This window comes from Prorops nasuta, unplaced genomic scaffold, assembly GCF_024137725.1.
Source record: "Prorops nasuta isolate Cenicafe-Biocafe unplaced genomic scaffold, Cenicafe_Pnas_1.2 PNAS00038, whole genome shotgun sequence".
Lineage (NCBI taxonomy): Eukaryota > Metazoa > Arthropoda > Insecta > Hymenoptera > Bethylidae > Prorops > Prorops nasuta.
The window spans coordinates 306,561-326,247 of NW_027116835.1; the positions used below are offsets into that span (position 1 = coordinate 306,561).

A 19,687-nucleotide genomic window follows, 5' to 3' on the forward strand; every position below is an offset into this window, starting at 1 on the left:
ACATTATTCTTTAAAATGGAGCGAATAGTGCTAAATCTTGCATGGGTAATGCGATAATATAGCTGCGCATCAGATGAATGCAAATGGCAGAAAATAAAGAGTAAGGATATTAATAAAACCGCAGTTTTTTGTGTTGGCACCTATATGTTATTCTCCATCATCGTGAAATCGGCAAAGATTTATACAAGTTTTGTGAAAATACAAGATAAAAGTAAAAGTAGAATTATAAGGAGGCGGTAAATCTCTGAGGCGTCCAGACACGTTAGCGCAGTGCCGGCGATTGCATAAGAGGGTCCAATTAATCCCTAACTGCCGATCCACCTGGATAATTAATATCGAGAGAGCGATCAATCAGTGGGCAGGGTGAGTCTCGTTGAAACCACGGCCGGCACGGCAATTACTATGAGCGGATTCGCGTGATCTCGTCGAGGAATCTTCGTCTTTCGCGCATCCCTGACACATGGACGTTTTTCCGATCGTATATATATATACCAATTTTGCCAGCAACGCGCGCGCCAAACAATTATAGGTTCGTTGCACCGACGATCGATACACTATATAGGCTCGGAGTAGGAGGCTCGCCGATTCGAGACTCCGAAGCTGGGCCATGAGCGACGCGCGACAGGGACACCGCGCGCAAGCCCGTTGCTTTTCCCTGCACATGGATTTGGGCAAAGAGGACGAATAAACGCGAGGCTTTGATTAGACGTCTAATTAGCATAAGGCCGTGCGTGCGTGCGTGCGTGCTTCGATGCGTGCTGCGTGCCTTTGGATCATTCATCACGCCTTCCCGCGAGAAAACGACCAAACTCAGCTGCGGCTGAGAGAAGCGACGGACAAAGACGGAGACAGCTGAGATAGGACCGTCAAGGAAAAGGAAGGCACAGCTCTAACATAAATACCGAGGGAGTTTGTCCAGCGTAAATGCACAGAGAGCGCGAGAATCCCCGTATACGCGATGCATGTCCTCATCCGCCCACTATCCAATCCTTCTCTCTCTCTCTTTTAAACTTGCATGCATTATCATTCCGTCAGTGATGCTCTATACCTTGATCCCCCCCCCCTCACCCTTTCAAACAACCTTTTTCTTTCACTTCTTTCAGCATTCTCGTACTCTCTTTGCTAGAAAGCTCGCCGTGCGCACTGCGGCCACTTTGTTGATATCAAATGGTCTCTGCCCTAATGACTTCTTATGACGAATCATCGCCTATGAGATTTTTGGCCGGCTTGAGAAAAGGCTCTTAACAAATGAGCAAAGATTAAGCTAAGAAAGGACTATAAAAAGAGGATTGCACATTATAAATCAAGTAGGAGAGAGAGAGAGAGAGAGAGAGAGAGAGAGAAGGGGGGGGGGGGAGGGTGGATGAGATATAATAGGAGTAAAAGTGATGGATAAATATGTTTCGGTTATTAAGGGTAAACGAAAAACTCTGGAGCGAAAGACCGCAAGAGCAAATAAATGGAAATCGGTGTGTTAGGAATTATGAAGATGGTATAAGGTAAAATGTGGTCTTGTGAAGCAGCTAGGCTAGGTCGAGGGAGAGAGAGAGAGAGAGAGAGAGAGAGTCGAGCGAATTCCTCTTTGAAAATTAAAGGGCCTTTGGAGTATCCCACGCGACGCGCGAGCCCTTTGTCAAAGCTTAACCCCCTTCCCTATAAACAGCATAAAATGATGCCTGGCTTGATAGAAAGTTTACTGCACACTGGACGCGTAATTGCTGTCAAATGACTTTTTCAGCGTGTCTTGGCGCGTGACGAATGGTAGAAAGACTTTTTGACGTGGTATTTCTCTGACGGCTCGCTCGTATCCACAATGGGAGCTAATAAACGTTGAAGAGTTAATCCGTTCGGTAAAAGGTTATTATTATATAAATGACACTGGATTCATTAGGCATATAAGCTGCGGATATCATAAGAAAGCAAAAGCCGCTGCGACGAGAAACGTAGCACTCATTTTCATTCGAGTGAATCGTTCGATGATGAATATATATATATATATATATATACATAAAATGGAACATAGTTTTACACGGTTCATTTAAATGCACCAAGTTCAAGTTTAATTAGTCCCTTATAAAAATCTCTTTTTCTCTTTTAATTCCTTTACGTAATCTCTCTTTACAAGGAGCGAATATCTTGAAAATTAAAAGTGAATATAGCAACGCTGCGGACGTTCGCTAATTGCGCGTGCAGAAAAATAAAGCGTGAGCAAGATTCGAGCATGCTTCGTAATTGCGTGTCGGTAGAGGCCGCGGTACAGCGACGACGTCTCCCGAGGTTCTTTCGAGGTAACCTTCGTAGTTGAGCCTCTGCCTCCAGCCTCCACTCGATAAACATCGAAAGTTCCTTCGAAGATATACAGCAGGCGAGAAGCCGAGATCGAAGCAAGGTTAGGTGCATGGGTTATTGCAGCAAGCCGAACAAACGCTGCATCGGAGTTAGGTAACGAAAGCGCCTTTTCTCGAAGAAGAGGCAGGAACAGAGAGGACGAGAAGGGAAGGAGGCAAAAGAAGAAGGCGAAGAATAAAGGGGGAGTCGGGGCCTGCCCACGTTACACGCTCCACCTAAGAAAAGAAAAAATAAACCCATAAAAACTTATACAACTCAGAATACAAGACCGAAAATCGTATTACATTTTCACGTGATAAATGTTTCCAGCATAAATGATAAATGTTTTATTTGGAATAGTAATTAATAACGTGCCATTGTTTTACAAACCTGTGTGCAACTCTTATGAAACCGGCAAGAAATTCATTTCCAAATCGACTTTCTTTTATGCAAGTCACGTGACGCGACGTTAGAATATGTCCAAAGTCGAATGCAATAAATCGATTATGATGGATGCACTGCAGTGATAAACATACTGCATTTGAAACTTTATATTATTCCACATGGCAATTAATTATTCAAGAAGGGTAAGCCTAATGTATCTGCGCTCACTGCGTAAAACGCTTGACTACCTGTCTCGGATAAAGAAGAGATACCTACTGCTATACTTCCTGGTGGTACCATTGTGCAATGCCTATAATTAAATGAATACAATCAATTTGTACTACGCTGATATTTCGCCGCCATCATTAATCTTTCAATCTTCACTCTCTCTCTCTCTCTCTTCACTCTTTTCACTCTTCAAATTTAATTCCGATAGAGTAGCATCGATCTCCACCAAGCAGCGGGGAGGTATATAGGTACCAATATATTATAACAGCTACATTTCTCTCTTTTGCAGCTATATATAATAAATTACCCAGCAACCTAATTTTTTCCTTTCAATATATATTATAGTTTGAAATTTTGTGCAGCCTATGCGCATTCGACGAAAAAGAATATGTACAACAATTTCACTATATCTTGATCGAATTATTAAATTTAAACGAGCGACATGTATAGTGGGATGCATGGAATTATGAGGTTCGGCGAAAGCGTCGCGCCATATCGTCAGAGTTGGCGACTGGCAGCTTATATAGGAGGCCAAAGATTCCCACCTATTGCCAGCTAATTTGGCTCGCGTACCTATTTCCTAATCGACATGCACTTTCTCGTCATCTTTCCCCTCGGAAAGTCCCCGGCGGCCAACCTAAAAGTACCGTCCGTATACCTTGCATTTATTAGACTAATACGTTTTACTAGAGAAGATTAAATTGCCACAGAGCGATTTGACCGTCCGTGGCTGGATTTGCCGGAATAATTGACAGTCTCTCCGTCAAAATCCAGGAAATTACATCGGCAATTCGACACGCGCGAAATCTGCTTTATTTTTACGACTACGTGATTGCACCAATATCTTCCAGATAATTTTAGCTACTCGAATTGAATTTCGCGATAAACGTCGCTGGTATACGCATGCTAAATTGCGACAATAAATAGCTGGATGATGAGGTTTTTGCCCGATATATTATAAAGAAAACTCTTCGCGCTTCTCCCGTCTCGTTAAGACACCCGTTATTATACAGTAAATTCTATATCGATCGTTCATTGCAGGCGACGAGGAGCATTTCGTCTCACCGATGATATGCAACATGATCAAGAAATTAAACAATTAATTTACAGTTGTTGCGCGGATTTTAACGCTGATTTTACAAGTTATCGCCAAGTGTTCGAGCTAATGATACAAGTATCTATAATTTACGCGAACCATTAACGACCAAATTGTTGTAGCAATATATATTTTTTCCTACCTCTCTCCCCCGATCAAATTGAAGCCACACACGCACACACACACATGCAATTTTCTCCCTTGTATTTTAAACCTAACGGGTATAGCGAATTGCGCATATAAAAAGGTGGTAGGAAAAAATCGCCTATTGTTTTGATAAGAATGCGTTGAAAGCGTGTGATTTAGTTGTGTATTTGAAATAGACGTACGGGACACGGTAGCAAGTTATTTTTACAAGCATCGCTATAGGTGATTTATCAATAACCGACTACGGAATATATGCCACACTCATCGTCCTTATATACGCGATGGCATGCGCCAGCTAGGTTTCTTCATGGTACCAGGTTTGGTACTCGCGTGTGCTGGTCGCGCGAGTAGACCGTGCACTGCATGGAATCTCTTTTGACGAAACGGTTGATGAAGCGTAGCGGTACGGTGGATTCATCGTGTCAGACCTATACGAATGGATGGTCCGTATAGCTCCGCGCGATCTTATCCCGTGCAGCATTTCTTCTTTTCTCCCAAGCTTCTCCTACTCGTGCTCCTCCCTACGTCCCTCTCCCATATAATTATACGTCGCGATTCAATGGCACAGAGTCCGAGTCGCTATGGATTCTCGGACAAAAGACCCCCGCTCGACCCTCCTTAACCCTCTGACGGCCGGTCATTTTCCTCCGCGAGAGGAAACGCGAGCGTGCAACGAGCACTTATCCACGGACACTGTATTAAAAATCTAGCTGCCGCCTGCAGGTGCAATAAGCGCGGGGACAGCCGTACTCGGAACACGACAGAATTACGACGGCGCGTAAACTGCGTCCCGGATTTATGTTGCCTGCTCGCCCTGCCTACGCCACCATCGCGCACCAACATCATCTTCTTATCGGCTACCACCGCCGGCCCTTTACAATCGTTCCAATACATCGCGGTGTATTTCATAACTTCTTCCTATATATATATATATATGGCCTTCCGTTCCTCGCTTAATCAATTTTCAAAACGACTAAACAAAGCGAACCCTGCAACCAACCCCTGCATTCTTCCCCCCTTTATTCTGACCCGAAGTCATGCGGTGCATCGATCACAGTTTAGGTCTAAAAATTTCATCCTGTGCGTGCATGCCAATAAACGAACGCAAAACACCGATATACAATTAACGGATCAAACGAAATACTTTAGCGGTATTTTTTATTTCCTGCATACATTAGGCATATATAGACTTAATTTTTGCGCAGAGATGAGGAAGGATATATAATATAATGCTTTTGAATATAGCATAGGCGGCACGAGCCTTCGAAGCTGCCTCCGACTTAACATTTCTTTGCCGGCCGCATCACCGATCATCTTCAAACATCGTTAAATTATATTCTTTGCTATACTCCATAAGTTGTGCATGCATGGCTCACGGTAAACGCTCGAGGGACTCCGAAGCGCAACGAGCTAGGGCCTGGAGTTGAGCGCGATATAATACTTCACCTACGTCCAGATATCTAAAAATAACGCGATAGCTAACGATGTTTTCTTTCAATTTATACGCATCGACGAAGGTATACGCAACCATTTGTACGCTCGGGGAAGAAAAATGTTCAAAGTCCCATAAAGCGATCTTCGAAAAGATATATATTTGATGTACACAAGACTGTATTGCTATATCTCTTGGGCTTATTAACAGATTATCGGGAATATTGATTCGAATTAAGCTCGCGAGTCGATTGGACGAGAAGGCGAAGGTTTTTATTATCGGAAGAAGCAAAGGTAAAGCAAACTCATTAATTTAATCACATTGATTAAAATCAGTTTATTTCCTATTATGCCTCATTTGATTAATACGGTAGAGACGTAGTAATTTTATGCTTTTCTTATAAATGGAGCTGTTCTTTGACCGAGATTATAGCTTGTTCGAAAAATCTCTAAAGGTAGATTTATTTGTGGAGTCTTCTCTTCCTTTTTTGGCCATAATTACAAGAAAGCTTTTCAGCGTGGCTAAGATGAAAAATTCGCTGGGCCATTATCCTGCTTAAGGCGGGGAGTTGGCATTAAGAGGAGAAAGAGGAAAAAAGATGGAAGGAGGAGGAGGAGGGTAAGAAGAAGACGAAGAAGAGGAAGAAAAGGAAAAAGAAGCATGGATGTTACACGTTACAATCGCGAGCGCGGCCTTGCTAGTGACCGTGACCCTCCCGCGCGCTCTCCCGCTCTCCTCCTCGGCCAGTCTCGCGCGAGCAAGCAAAACCACGTATGTACATACTACGACGTATACGAGAGCGAATCAACCACCACGCCAATAGAGTATAAGTATAGTACCAAGATAGACAAGTCGAGCCTCTCGAGAGGACTCATACATACCCGTTCAAATTGCTTGCACATCTTTGGCCCTGGGATGGAGACACAACACAACTGCACACGCACATTATTACTACCCACTAGCTTCTTTCCCTTTTCACCCTTTTGACAATTAACCTAAAATGGCCTTTCGCCATTAAAAATCTCGTAAATTCACCAAACCCATGCACGGATATAATACCGCTCGTCCCTTTTTCGACTTTTGCCAAAAAAGAAAACAATAATTTGGTCTATGGAAGACGCAGAAGGAATAAATTAATAAATTAGTTGAAGTATGAACATTATATATAGTGCGATTGAGGAATCACTATATATGATGAGGAAAGTCGAAAAGATAAATCAGTGGATTCAGCATAGAGAATTAACATAGTGAAAAGGAAAGCACAAAAACTTTAAACTGAGATAAGAATAGCCGTGGTTGGTCATCTGTAAAATGAAACTTTTCCCTTGTATCTTTTTCCCTGTTATAGTGACGTAAGTTGGCCATGATGCTGCGTGGTGGAGGAAACTGGCCCACGCCACGCCACGTCGCGTTGCGTCGCCAAGCAGCGACCTCTTTGGTTTGTCATTCTAGTCTCTCTAACCGTTAACACCTAGCTCCATCCACACTAACAACAATCATCACACCCATGCTTATCTTTGCTCTCGCTCGTATATACAAACCAATCTAATCTAACAATATCAATGCGCTCTCAAGTTCCTTTTCTTCGCTGCATGATCATCAATTAAATAAAGCAATAAAAGTACTATCCTTACATATACACTCTCTTCTGGACGCTACCGAAGAAACTGGAAAGCGATAAAAGTAAACGGTGAGAAAAGAAAAAGCTTTATTAAAACTTGACAAGAGGAATTTTAATCTTGTCTAAAGTCTCTCTCGGTAGACTAATGATCGCGTTGGGATTTCGCTACTTGATTTTTGTTATTGTGTTTTAAATTTATTGAGCGTCCGACTTTATATATACATATATACTATATATATATATATACATATTGACTATTGGATGGCCAAAGAATATTGGCAGGGGCAAGCTAGGATGAAGGATAGCGGCAATGCAATGGATATATATATATATATAAGAACGGTGAGAGGAGAGGAAGAAATGGAGCGACATGGCATGGCTGCTAGCTCGGCATCGTTGTTCATTGGTCGGAGTTGGAGCAGCAACGACGGTGTGCCTGGCATCGGCAGCATCGACAACGGCATCGAAGATTATATAGGCGGTAATAGGCACGCAGTGTGTAGATTACGCCTGCCGGGGAACCTCACTCGAAATCGATCAAGTTCGGAACGTGGCGCGATATAGTTGTGACCGGAGGAGGCCCCGTTGCTCTTGTCGTTATTATTGCTGGCGAACGTGAGAGATCCAGTGGAGTACATACAAGGTGGGACGAACACCGATCGACGAGCTTGCATTCAGAGTCAAAGAGAACAAGATAGGAGCGCAAAAAAAATAAACAAACAAGCAAAACATATTAAAGGAAAATAGTCGGACCGAGCCTCGATTCATTGGCCACGATGACCCTACGCGACAGTTATTGTTGTATTCTTATTTGTTTTATTGAATTTGTTGATAAAGTAAATATTGCAAAAAAAAGCTGGGATTTTAAATAGAATGAGGAAAAGACTTGTCGAATAAAGATGTTAGCACTGCTATGAGAGAGATCGACGAACAGAAATGTTCCTGTAACTGAAAGAAGATGCTTCCACGGAAACATTTAGTGGCTTAAGTTTATGTATCGGTTGATGGAAAAGGGATCTCTCTTTGAAAAGTTTGTTTTCGTGTCTGGGTACAATAGCTCGTTCCACGGTTCAACGGATGAAAGTAAAGGAGCGAGGGAAGAAGTATAGAAGCAGCGAAGCAACCGGTACCAACCGGCCAGCCAGGCCAGTGCGCAAAGGGAGTGCACGGAGCAAGGCAGGCAGGCAGGCAGGCAGGCGAGCAAATCCGAAGAAAAAGAGGCAGAGGGTAGCGTCTCCTCACAGGTGTCGCTCCAGAGCGCGCTACCACTCGGGGCCACATTTGCTGCTAGTGCCGCGAACGCGAATGGTGAACGCGCCACGTTCACGTTCATCCTTCAACGTGTTCGAGGACCATTGAGAATCCTCGTTGAGAGCAGCACAGTTTTTCTTTTTTTCCAAAATTACCCCGTCAATTATATATCAGTTTGATCTCGGAAAAATTATCGTACCGATAGATGCAGTGTGTCAGTGCGAAGAGACCCGAGGACCACTCTCAAGCGAATATCGCGGAAGCAGTAGAAGAAGATCGTTGACTGAGAAAAGCTGACCTTTTATCGCTGGGCGAAGAAGAGGGCTGTAAGAAACGGGATTGCTCGTAGGAAGCGCGGAACCACCGAAAACCGGTTGCGCGTTGCGTTTAAGCGGCTCGAAGATTCGGCGAAACGGATTTGCGACTGCCCTCGGCTTCCCAGAAGATTTCGGTTTCATCGACTATACGGGAAAATTGCATTTAGCCGTGGGAAAATTTATGCGCGAGACAGTGCAGTCGTTGCATTTGGAAGGAGGTAATTATCCCGAAGCTGAGGTTTCCCAAGACCTGGCGGAATATCGAAATCGATCTTGGAGGATCGTCGGTCGTCGTCATAGTCGAACCCCGGGTATGTTATTTAAAATATTGCACCGCTTGCGAAACACGAAGCATTTCCAGAGGTGGAGTTTGTCTCCCGCGATAACTGTTGCCTGATGGGCCTGATTGCTTGGGAAATTGAAAGCACGAGCTCGATAAGGTGCGCAGCAGCAACGAGAAATGTGGATGAGCCGCGGACAGCTCTTTGCTTCGTTCATCAGCATCGCGAGTCGTGATCGTCGCGTCAGTTACGAGCTTGAAAGTCTAAAGTAGATCCATGACGAAACTTTTGAAACTTTGCGCAAAGTGTACAATCGCTATCAGAGAGATTCCCTATATATATACCTATATATGTACAAACGCGAAACATCTCCATTGTTACGGAATTAAAATTCAAGAAAGTATGAAAAGTTTAAACAACTGCCCGGAAGAGATAGGAAGAGTATATTTCAATGAAATAAAAAATGACAGCTAGTGTGTGGACGAGATCCTCGTTATTATTAAGAATTCTCTCGAGTAAGCTACTGAAGGTTAATAGTATCGGAAAGTAAAATTGGCAATCGTCACCGAGATTGTTGATCGAGCAGACCGAGAAGGGCGTATATTGGTATACGTAAATGGCTATGGAAAAATAATGCATGATCCAATTTGATAATTTCATTGAGCGAATGGGATATAAAATTGAGATAGAGGGGATATAGCTGTTTTGAGGAAAGTTTAACTCTTTTGGTCCTGCGTGGGATCGATTGGTTTGTGGCAGCTGAGAAGGAGGAGAAGAGCAGTGAACGGGCGCGCGGCCGAAAGAGAGGAGATGGCGAATATCGAGAGGAACCTCGTCTTCCGTAGTCCTCGAGGCTCGAGGCTGAAAGAGGGGCAAAGTACGCGCGGGGTCTCTGACAGTTGAACCGGCCATTCGTATAGTCGGGGGGTGTCAATGCTGGCATCGTCGTTTGCCCGCGACTACTGCGCGAGATGACCGGTGTCCCGACCACTTATAGCTATATGCAGCTGCACACGCTTGCAATCTCACGTAGTCCATGCACATTGCTTTAGTCTGCTTAATTATCCGATTGCATGCGTCTTCCTTCTCCTCTCAGTTGCGTAATCTCGCTCTCTTTCTCTCTCTCTCTCTCTCTCTCTCTTTATCGATACTCATGGACGGCAAACTAGCTACTTGTTTGAAATTCTCCTTGTCGAGAAAAGAAAAATCATAAATTTTCGAAAGATAAGGAAGAAGTTGAAGAAGCGTGTTTCCGAAGAAGGCTAAACTGGAAATGCAATGTGATTTTTCGACAGAATCAACGAGGGACTTGTATCGTTCTGTGCATCTGTACCGCTATAAGTAAGAGTAGCAAAGCCGGGCTTGCTCATTGCATTCGAGAGAGATCTTATTGGCAGTCCGTAGCGCGCGCAGAGAGTGTATACGGTGGAAGGAACGCAAGCAACAGCTCGTTACTCAAAAGGCAAAGGAAGACAATAGAAGAGTGGCGCGGCGCGGTGCGGCGCGGTGCGGTGCGACGAGGAAGGAGAGAGGCGCGCAGAGAGTGTGCACGTACATACATACGGGCTGGCGTGGTGTGCAGGCGAAGGGAGAGGGGAGAGTCCGTGTGGATCTCGGAATTAATCAGGCGGCCAGGATCGATCCGGCCTACGTGTGCCGGCCGGTCGGTCGGATGGCGTTGGGCGAACGTTAACGAGCCGGGCCCCGGCGATCATCGTTTTAATTCTCCCGACCGGACCACCGGCACCACCGCGCCTCCAGTTCGCTCGGATCGCCATCGTCTCGCAAGAGAGAGAGAGAGAGAGAGAGAGAGAGAGAGAGAGAGAGAGAAGCTTCGCAAGGGCTCCGTTATAGAGGTTAAAAGGCTGATTAGCCAGAGATCGAGCCAAGCCGACATGAGACGCGGACGAACCGGCAGAGCCGGCACTTTCACGGACGGATCGCCCTCGAGACGATCTGAAAAACGAAAATACTCTCTTATTGGTACTCTCTTGCACTTGCTATAGTGCACGAGGAGATTCGCTATCGAGAGAATTCCATGGAGAAGCTTCGGAAAGCCGGCTCGACGAATATGGATGACAATCTGCAGGACAGTGTAGCCGAGCAGTGGCTCCCAAGCTTCGAGAGACACGAAAAGCGACAGGGTTCCATCGGCCTCGGCCTCGGCCTCGGCCTTGGTGCCTTCAGATTTATTCGGACGCGCAGTAGCATTCGCCGCGAACCCAAAAGAAACTCCAATTGGTAAGTGCTTCATATACCTATTATAAATCTATATAGATACTGCACACACACCGATGGTAATCCCGATAATAATATTAACCATGCAACCATGTCTATATAAATATATACATATATATATATGTAAACCTCGAGTATTAACAGGGAATAAAATTAATAAACTTGGTGGCTTTGATACAGCAAACTGCTCCTCTCTTTTAACTTGATGATTCTTCCTATATACATATAAATCAGATTTTAAGTATACTTTGTATGTGTGTGTGCGCGCGCAGCAGAAGCGAACAATATATATGTATACCGCCTGTAATTATCAACATGTACATAATTTAGGTATAAATAGTGGAATAATGCAAGATTTTTCCAACGATCCCTATCCTTGATCGGATAAAGTGTATTATTATTAAATTTATGCATTCGAGCCGTTCGTTCGAATGACGTGAAATGAGTATAATTAGCAAAATATTACTTTTAAACGTACTTTTCGTCCATGAATCGCACGGTCGGCTCTGTATAATAATGACAATAATAAAGTAGTCTCGAAGGATGGTGTTGTGTGTTGGTAAGACGGGTTTCGAGCTTGCAGTGTACCGCGGCAGCTGCGGCTATATACTGCCAAAATAAGCTATCATTTCTCGCATTACAACTGTACGCGTATATACATTTTCAGCAGGGAAAAGCATCGCTTACAGTTAAAGTATACACCTATCACACTCTAGTAATATTAGTATCGCGCGGCAAAGTGTTAATTATCGTAAGCGTTCCTATCGGAGATAGCCGTGTATAATTTGAAGCGATGCCGGTGGCCGATAACTTGGCAATTATCAACGCTGAATTTATCGAGCGCTCTCGAGCAATTAGCGCCAAGCTGTTTGCCTTCTAAAAAGCCTCTATACCGGCCGGATAGCCTATACCTAGACGATCCTACGAAAAATCTATCGAGGCATTTCACGCTCAACTATACCGGCCTCTACATATGTATATATAGGCATCATTGTCTCGCTTGTTGCCAGTTAATAAATGTCCACGGCTGCCACTCGTCTGATGCTAATATGTCTATACGCTGTAAGCCTCTTAAACTACTGTCGATATGCTTTATCCGATATTATAGCAGTACGTAAAAAATTAGATCGTTCCTTTTTTAATTTCTTTCGTGCAACGCGGTGGGTTATTTATGGATTAGAGGTTGTACTGATCGAGACATGCTTAAAATTTTAAGGACACAAAATTGTTTTTTATGTAAATTTTGCAGTAAGATGACTGATTATAAAAATATGAAAGATATAATAGCGAGGATTGCATTGCGCGGGTACGTCGTCGATCACTGCAGGTATTCGTCGAATATATCATTTTTCAATATTTCGTCACATTATTCGTCGAACCTCCTAAAAGAACTTTGTTTCCTACGTCGTGTTTAAGGCATGTCTATGCGGATAGTGCAGTCTGCGACTCCGCATAAAATAATAGCTTAATAAGGTGAATATATAAGTGTGTGCGAAAAAAGTTGTTGGTATAGATTTTTTGATAATGCAGGAAGGATTATTATATTGATAAATTATTGGAAAGTTTCGTTTGTTATTTGGTATAATGGTCGGCCGCCGCTGCAGATGCTGCATATGGTCATGCAGCGCGCGACAAGGCTAATTCTCGAGAGGTTGGCAGAGTACGTACATACACGTGTTTTACGACACGCGGCCATGTGCGTTGGATGGAACGTAGTATACAGGTGCATGAGAGAGTGGCAAAAACGAAAACTGCCTACGCGTGTGTCGGTCCTCTTCGGGGATCGAGCACTGCGCGCGCTATATAGTCTATAGTTGAATCCGCAGTACGCGCTGTACGTGTCCGCAGTCCAATCCACCGTTATTGCTGGAATGTCGAATGACTCGATCTCATGCGACTGGCCAAGATTGGCGACCTCTAGCTCTGCCGGCTAGCCCCCCTGTGAAAGCACCCTACCTCTTTTTCCCACCTTTTACTTCGCCTTCTCTCCTTACCTCGAATCGCTCCTATCGACACACTATTTCCACCCACCGGATACTCTCTCCAACCTTGCTTCAACATTTCTTTTTTTACCAAATTCACTTTCATACGACGAGCGAGAAGAAATTCCTCTCGTCGAATTGAAATTTTTTAACCCAGATCACAATTTTCCTTGGAATCATATACGATCCAAGCTTGTATATATAGTTAGTTATGGGTAGAAAAAATACCTCGAATCCATTCTATATGATAGATTTTACTGTAATAATAAGGTGCAATTCGCTATGCTATAAGCTAATGATCATAAAAAGTCTTTATATATAAACATGGCCAAGCGTGAGACGTAGTAGTACATGCATGCAGCGCTTTCGATAAGGTATTTGACTACTCATCCTGTGCTGTAAAGTGAATCTCATTTCAAACAGTCTTCTACTGCAGCCAGATGATCTTATAAATGATTTGTAGTTTAGAATAAAACTAAAGGATTTTATTGAAATTCTACATAGTACTTTGTGGAAATGTGCATGTTTATTCTCGCGAAGGTTGCATGATAAGGAAGGAGCGATCGAGAGTGAGAAGAGTCGAGTTTTAGGGATCGATTAGTAATCGCGAAACTCGCGTAATTATACCTATATATATATATATATATATATATATATTCTTAAACTTATCTGGAATTAGTATATATATAAGAGTAGAGTATAGCGTATAAGCTAGGAGTAAAAGCAAATTGTCTAACCGTTGAAAATGTTTAATGGCAAAAGTCCACATATAGCAAGCAGCAATAAAAAGAGTTAAGTGCAGCATGCGAGCAGCGCACGTATAACCGCCTGGCCAGCCATTTGACAATTTCGAGTGGAGTAGCTCATGGTTAGTAAAGCGTTTAACCCTAATGGATAGATTCGAGCGGCTATTACGCACCGTCTATACGCGGATTTGTTAGTCGGGTCTGAAAGGTCGACGGATTTCCCGGATCACAGTAGAAACGGGAATTCCGTTTGATCATGCAAAGGAAGAAGAAACCAGGAAGCAGAAGCAATCAAAAGAGAATTGGCGGTCCTTGCGGTGCGCAGCGCGCGCAGTGCGCCGGTACCTGGCCAGAGTATACGCTATATATACATATATATATAATGGTACACGGTGTGGTCCTATATACACGAGCTCGACTAATAGCTCGACGTTGGAAGAATCCTAGAGGACTAGCTCGCGTGTCTCGCAGTAAGGCTGCAGCAGCTCGTGCAGATATTCCTCCTGGCGATTGCCAGCTAATTCCCCTCCTAGGAAGCTAATTAACATACGTGATTTTCTATTAGGCCCTCTCCATATACCTCCACCAGACCAGAATGAAGCTAAAATTATAATGCGCGTGCGCAAATACTTATTACCTATAACGCAACGTTATCAGCTGCGCTAATAACAAACTGTCTCTCTGCATGTATAAATCGATATTAATGGATATATTTTATTCAATATAGACATATGTGTGATTTATCAATGAGAAAATTCTTCCATGAATCAAATCATTACCGCGGCAAATTCCATCCAACTTATTTTCCCAATAAATTCAGCTTAATTGCTGTGTCCATATAGTGACGATAAAAATAAATTTCCACAAACAGCTATATTATCAGTACGGAAACGCATCCCGAACTTGTTGCTCGTGTACTGCAAGCTAGCTCGTTTCCTCCCAAGAAATATTTTTGTGGCAATAAGTTAAACGCAATGCTCGTTATGGTATAACGAATTTTTTTCTACACATTTATCAGATTTTATGATTAGGTTTACGTTATATGCGCGACTATCAAAGTAAGTGGTATGAAAAAGATATTGATCGCAACTACCGTAGGAATTATTATTGCCACGGGATGTCGTATTTATTTCATTTTACTATTAACTTGTATTTTTTTTATTGCTCCTGTTGCTTTCATTCATACAAGTTATTTTATTTGTTCAAATGCAACGATCTATGATGGAAGATTAACTTTCTGCATTCTATGCATTCTGAGACTGGCGAATGCGTGGTGAATTAACTTGATATGGGGTCAATTAAAAAAGGAAGATAAATACACGTATGGTGAGCCGATCAAACGTCAATCACCAAGGCTAATGCTTATTACGTATACGTTCGGGGGTAGGATATAGGTATATATATATATATATATATATATATATAAATGTACACGGTAAATAATGAATTAATAAGAGACGCAGCTAGAGCTTGGAATAGATAAATTCACACAGGGTGAAACGGGATATTTTTGTCTTTTTCTTTCCACTTTACAGTTGCATAGTCTAGCTTACAATGGGAGCAAAAGCACAATTAAGGCAGATAAAGATGGACCTTGACTGCGACACGCGCACGCTTGCGATAATGAAATACGGACTCTCTTTTCGCGATGGTAATCAAACGCGTTTCAGTAATTTATAGGCCTTGTAAATTCTGAGCCATCAGCGCGCGGGCGCGCGCCGCGGCAGTGTGGCAGCAGGGTGGGCGTTCAATTAACATTCGAACCGCAAAGGGAGCGTCCGGCGGGCTCCCTGCTAAAAATTCATTCTCCAGCTTTCAGATCGGAGGCAACGAGTACGTTATATGTCGCCAATATATTGTGCCTATTTTAAAGCACGCGCGCGCTGGGAAAAAGAAGAAGATTCGGACGGCGATCGGCTACAATTAAGTTGCCGCTTGCGTCGCGCGTCAGTCGCCCGTCGTCGTCCGTGTTGCAGCGGATCTCTCGAGCCACGCATCGACACGAGTCTCCGAAGAAGCACGTGCTTGTAACGCGCACGCACACGCAAGAACCCTTGGCTTCGGCACTTCCGTGTTGTACCACTAATGAATCGCCTTCTCACATCCCCTGTTTCCTCTCCCTCGGTTGCGCGCCAAGGGACGCCTCACCGCCCTCGATACATCACCGATCTCTCGGATCTCGATCCTTTCTCCACGATTCTCTCTGCACATGCTTCTCCCTACCATGCACGCACCATCCACACACGCACACGCGGACTCTTAATTTTCTTTTCTTTATAAACTTACCTCGCGCGTGAATAGCCCTGTGTATACAGATCCAATTTAATGAAATTTTAACCAAACTAATATGAGTATTGCGCGCTTCTTTTTACCATATACTCTCGCATAATTAAGTGACATAACAGCTTGTTCCACGAATAAAGAGTTTGCTCGAATGAGAATATCGCCTTTGATCGAAAGATTTATGAATGGACCATTTGTTTTTTCATAATTATGTATCGATAATGTAATCATGTGCTCGTGCTATTCTACATCTAAACAAAATATACCGCGATACATATACATGCGTGAGACCATTACACGTACCGGAATACATCAGGAGATACAAAAGTTCTGGAGGTTGAAAAACATAACCATGAAGATCGAAGCATGTCTCAGATCGTATATTGATCATTATTAGCATAGACAGAAAATGGACAATGTCATGGGATCTATGATAATCGTGTTGATTCCACAGTGTGAGCAATGATACACGAACTGTTGAAACTTTCGCTCGATTGTTACAATAATAAGCTTTATAGGTACTTTGACAGGGGTAGAGAGAAAGAGGAAGATAATGGGATGGCCGGTATATGCGGGTGTGAGATCGAGACGTGTTGCATAACGGTACTCACAACTGCAGGAGGAAAAAGCAATAGTTTAAGGAGCGTGAAAGAGGTCCCGGTCACTTGCGTTAGGGTTATTCTCTCGTCGGATAAAGCGTCGCACTTTATCGCGGCCTTATTCGCTCGCGCCATGTATGCTGCAGTTGAACAATGTCAACCCGTGAGCCACTGCGGCGCGTATACGGACGTGGTACGTAGTGTCGATTCGAGGGGAAGATGATCGGTTACCTCCGTGCAGATCCCGTTGAGCTCTCGAAGGGAAACCGTATAGGTATATATATACTATATACATACTTCCGCACCTCCCGCGGTCGTCGATATAAATTGTCCCGTCGCGGCGGGTCACCCAGTGTTAACGATACCGTATACCTTTCCACACTACCAAACCGCAAGTACTATATATATATATATATATCTATCCTCTCGCGCCGCGCTTTACTCCCATTCGCCATCATCAGCTCTTAACCAATTTAATCGGCGAGTATGGAAGGTGCGAAATTAGATATCCCAATGAGGAAACATGAATGCGTACACCCGTTACCATGTTACATTTCTGGCAAGCTTTACTTATTTCTATACCCTTTCTATACAAGAAATCTCCCAGTGCATGCGGTCCCTTGTCTAATCGACGACTACACTTTACTATATATCCTGCATGAATTTCCACCTTATGTCAATATAGTATATTTTCCGTGCAGCTTCTATCCCTGTACCGATAGGGAATGGAGCTCCTATCGGCGAAAAAGATATATCTGAAAATTGGATGAATTTCGGGACGGAAGATCGGTAGGGGGTATAGCTGATGATCGACTCTGACGTTATAATCGAAAGGGGGTTAGAAAAGGGGCTTGACAAATAATGGACGATCGGAGCGTCGATTAAGAGTGATAATGCGTAACGGACGTAGGACATGCAGGTTGTTCGAGACAAGTTTGGTACCTGTATCTAAATCTATAAGATTCCGTCTATGGTTCAACGGGTTCGACTTAACCTCGCCACGCGGTCGCCACGATCTTGCGCCATTACTCATAAGCAGCATTACGTTCGGCTTTGGATATACCGACATTATCCGATGAAGCTTGATAAGCTGTTTAGACAGTTTCTCGCGGGTCGTTGTTGCAACACGCACATGTAGCACTTATATTCGCGCAGCCTATTGCTCTTACCGATTCCTCCCAATGATAAGCAAATACATGCTTATGAAACTTCGCACTTTGCCATCGGCGCGCGCCCGCGCGCCGCCCTCCCTCGACTCTGATAAATGATTGTCAAATGTTTCTACCAGCTTTCATCTCATTTGATATGTACCGATACTTTTCCTTATATAAACATAAACACCCAGTCGAACGAATCAACGAAATCAGAGCTGACTTATCTAAGAATCTTTATATTAATGTCTGATTTGGTTGAATGCGCACAATGTTCACTCTCTATTATGCGCATCGTTATACTTTAGGTATATAATTGCGACAATTCTTAGCGGCGAACTGTACACTGGTATTTGCCGAAATGAGGCTTGTACAAATTTCTGATCCAATTTCGGACCTGTAATAGCATTTATCGATGCTAACCACATGAGTGAATGTACCACAGCCAAGATCGTTTCGCAGTCTTAGTTTTTCTGGCAACAAATAAGGCATTAATCTTCTTGTGACCTGCAAACAAATATTTTATTTAATTATTCGTCAGATAAGCGAGTTGAAAATTTCTATATAGGTCCATGTAAACCTACCACTGATAATGGGCATTGCTCATTCTCGAGATTGAAAATTCGAGACATACGAAATTGTGCCAAAGGACCCGTAGGATCGTTAAGCTCCAGATCCAGAAGCGAGCATAATTTTATTGCTTCCATGGTAATTGGATGCTCAATACGATCAGCTACTATTAGGACTGCATTTAACTAATTGTAATATAATTAAATAACTACCCCTATATCACCTACAAATATCTCTATAAATTATTAGTTATCTTTATTCAACTATTAAATTTTAAACAATTCATCTTAGAGATACATTGTTACTGCCTTTTAATACACAATGCAGCACCGATATAAATTTCTATTTAATTATAAATGTCAAAGTTCATTATTTATAATGTACGAATAATTTATAGTTTCAAAACGTTTGAATATAAGATGCAAGATATACTTACGCGTAAATCATCATCTTTGTTAATTGGTTGTTTGATCGTTACGTACACTTTACTGTCATCACCTGAGTCGACTTGTTCGAAAAGAAAAAAATCGTTTTCATTAAAATTTAATGATTCTTCTAAAACTAGAATGTCGTCATATTCCATGGCCTGTCATTAAAAAACTAATAATTAACAAAACTTGTCATATCACCATACTTTTGCGCGTTTTTATCAATGAAAAAGTCATTAGGTCAATGTTAAAAATACTTACATGGCTAGTAGGGAAAATGAGAGAAGAGAAGAAGAAGAAATAAAACATTTTGCACGTACGTTACGGAAGCGGTAATGCAGCAAAGTGAATGATGTATAGTTTGCACAGTTCACGTATAGTTATATAGAGAGGAGGCCAATTGGCAGTAAAATTAAAAATATCATCGTGATCGCCACTAGCCTAATCGTTTGCTTATCCTACCGCAGGCGGGTATCCCTTCCCCCCCCCCCCCCCCCTCTCTCACTCTTTCTCCCTCTCCCTCTCCCTCTTCGAGCTAGTTTCATAAGAACGCGACGCTTTAATAGAACGATAACGTAATTATTTGCCTGTCACGTATAGAAATT

The 19,687-nt window shown here is 42.9% G+C and overlaps 1 protein-coding gene across 1 annotated transcript; it reads right to left on the reverse strand.

Moving 5' to 3' along the window:
- Window positions 1–14,858: 14,858 nt before the first annotated feature.
- On the reverse strand, window positions 14,859–19,428 carry LOC136783870 (uncharacterized). Its single transcript, XM_066744211.1, has 4 exons — window positions 19,344–19,428; window positions 19,091–19,240; window positions 18,669–18,839; window positions 14,859–18,591 (listed from the first exon to the last, which is right to left on the reverse strand). Exons 1-4 carry the CDS (start codon window positions 19,389–19,391, stop codon window positions 18,382–18,384), a joined length of 579 nt encoding a protein of 192 aa, XP_066600308.1. The 5' UTR covers window positions 19,392–19,428; the 3' UTR covers window positions 14,859–18,381.
- Window positions 19,429–19,687: the final 259 nt, after the last annotated feature.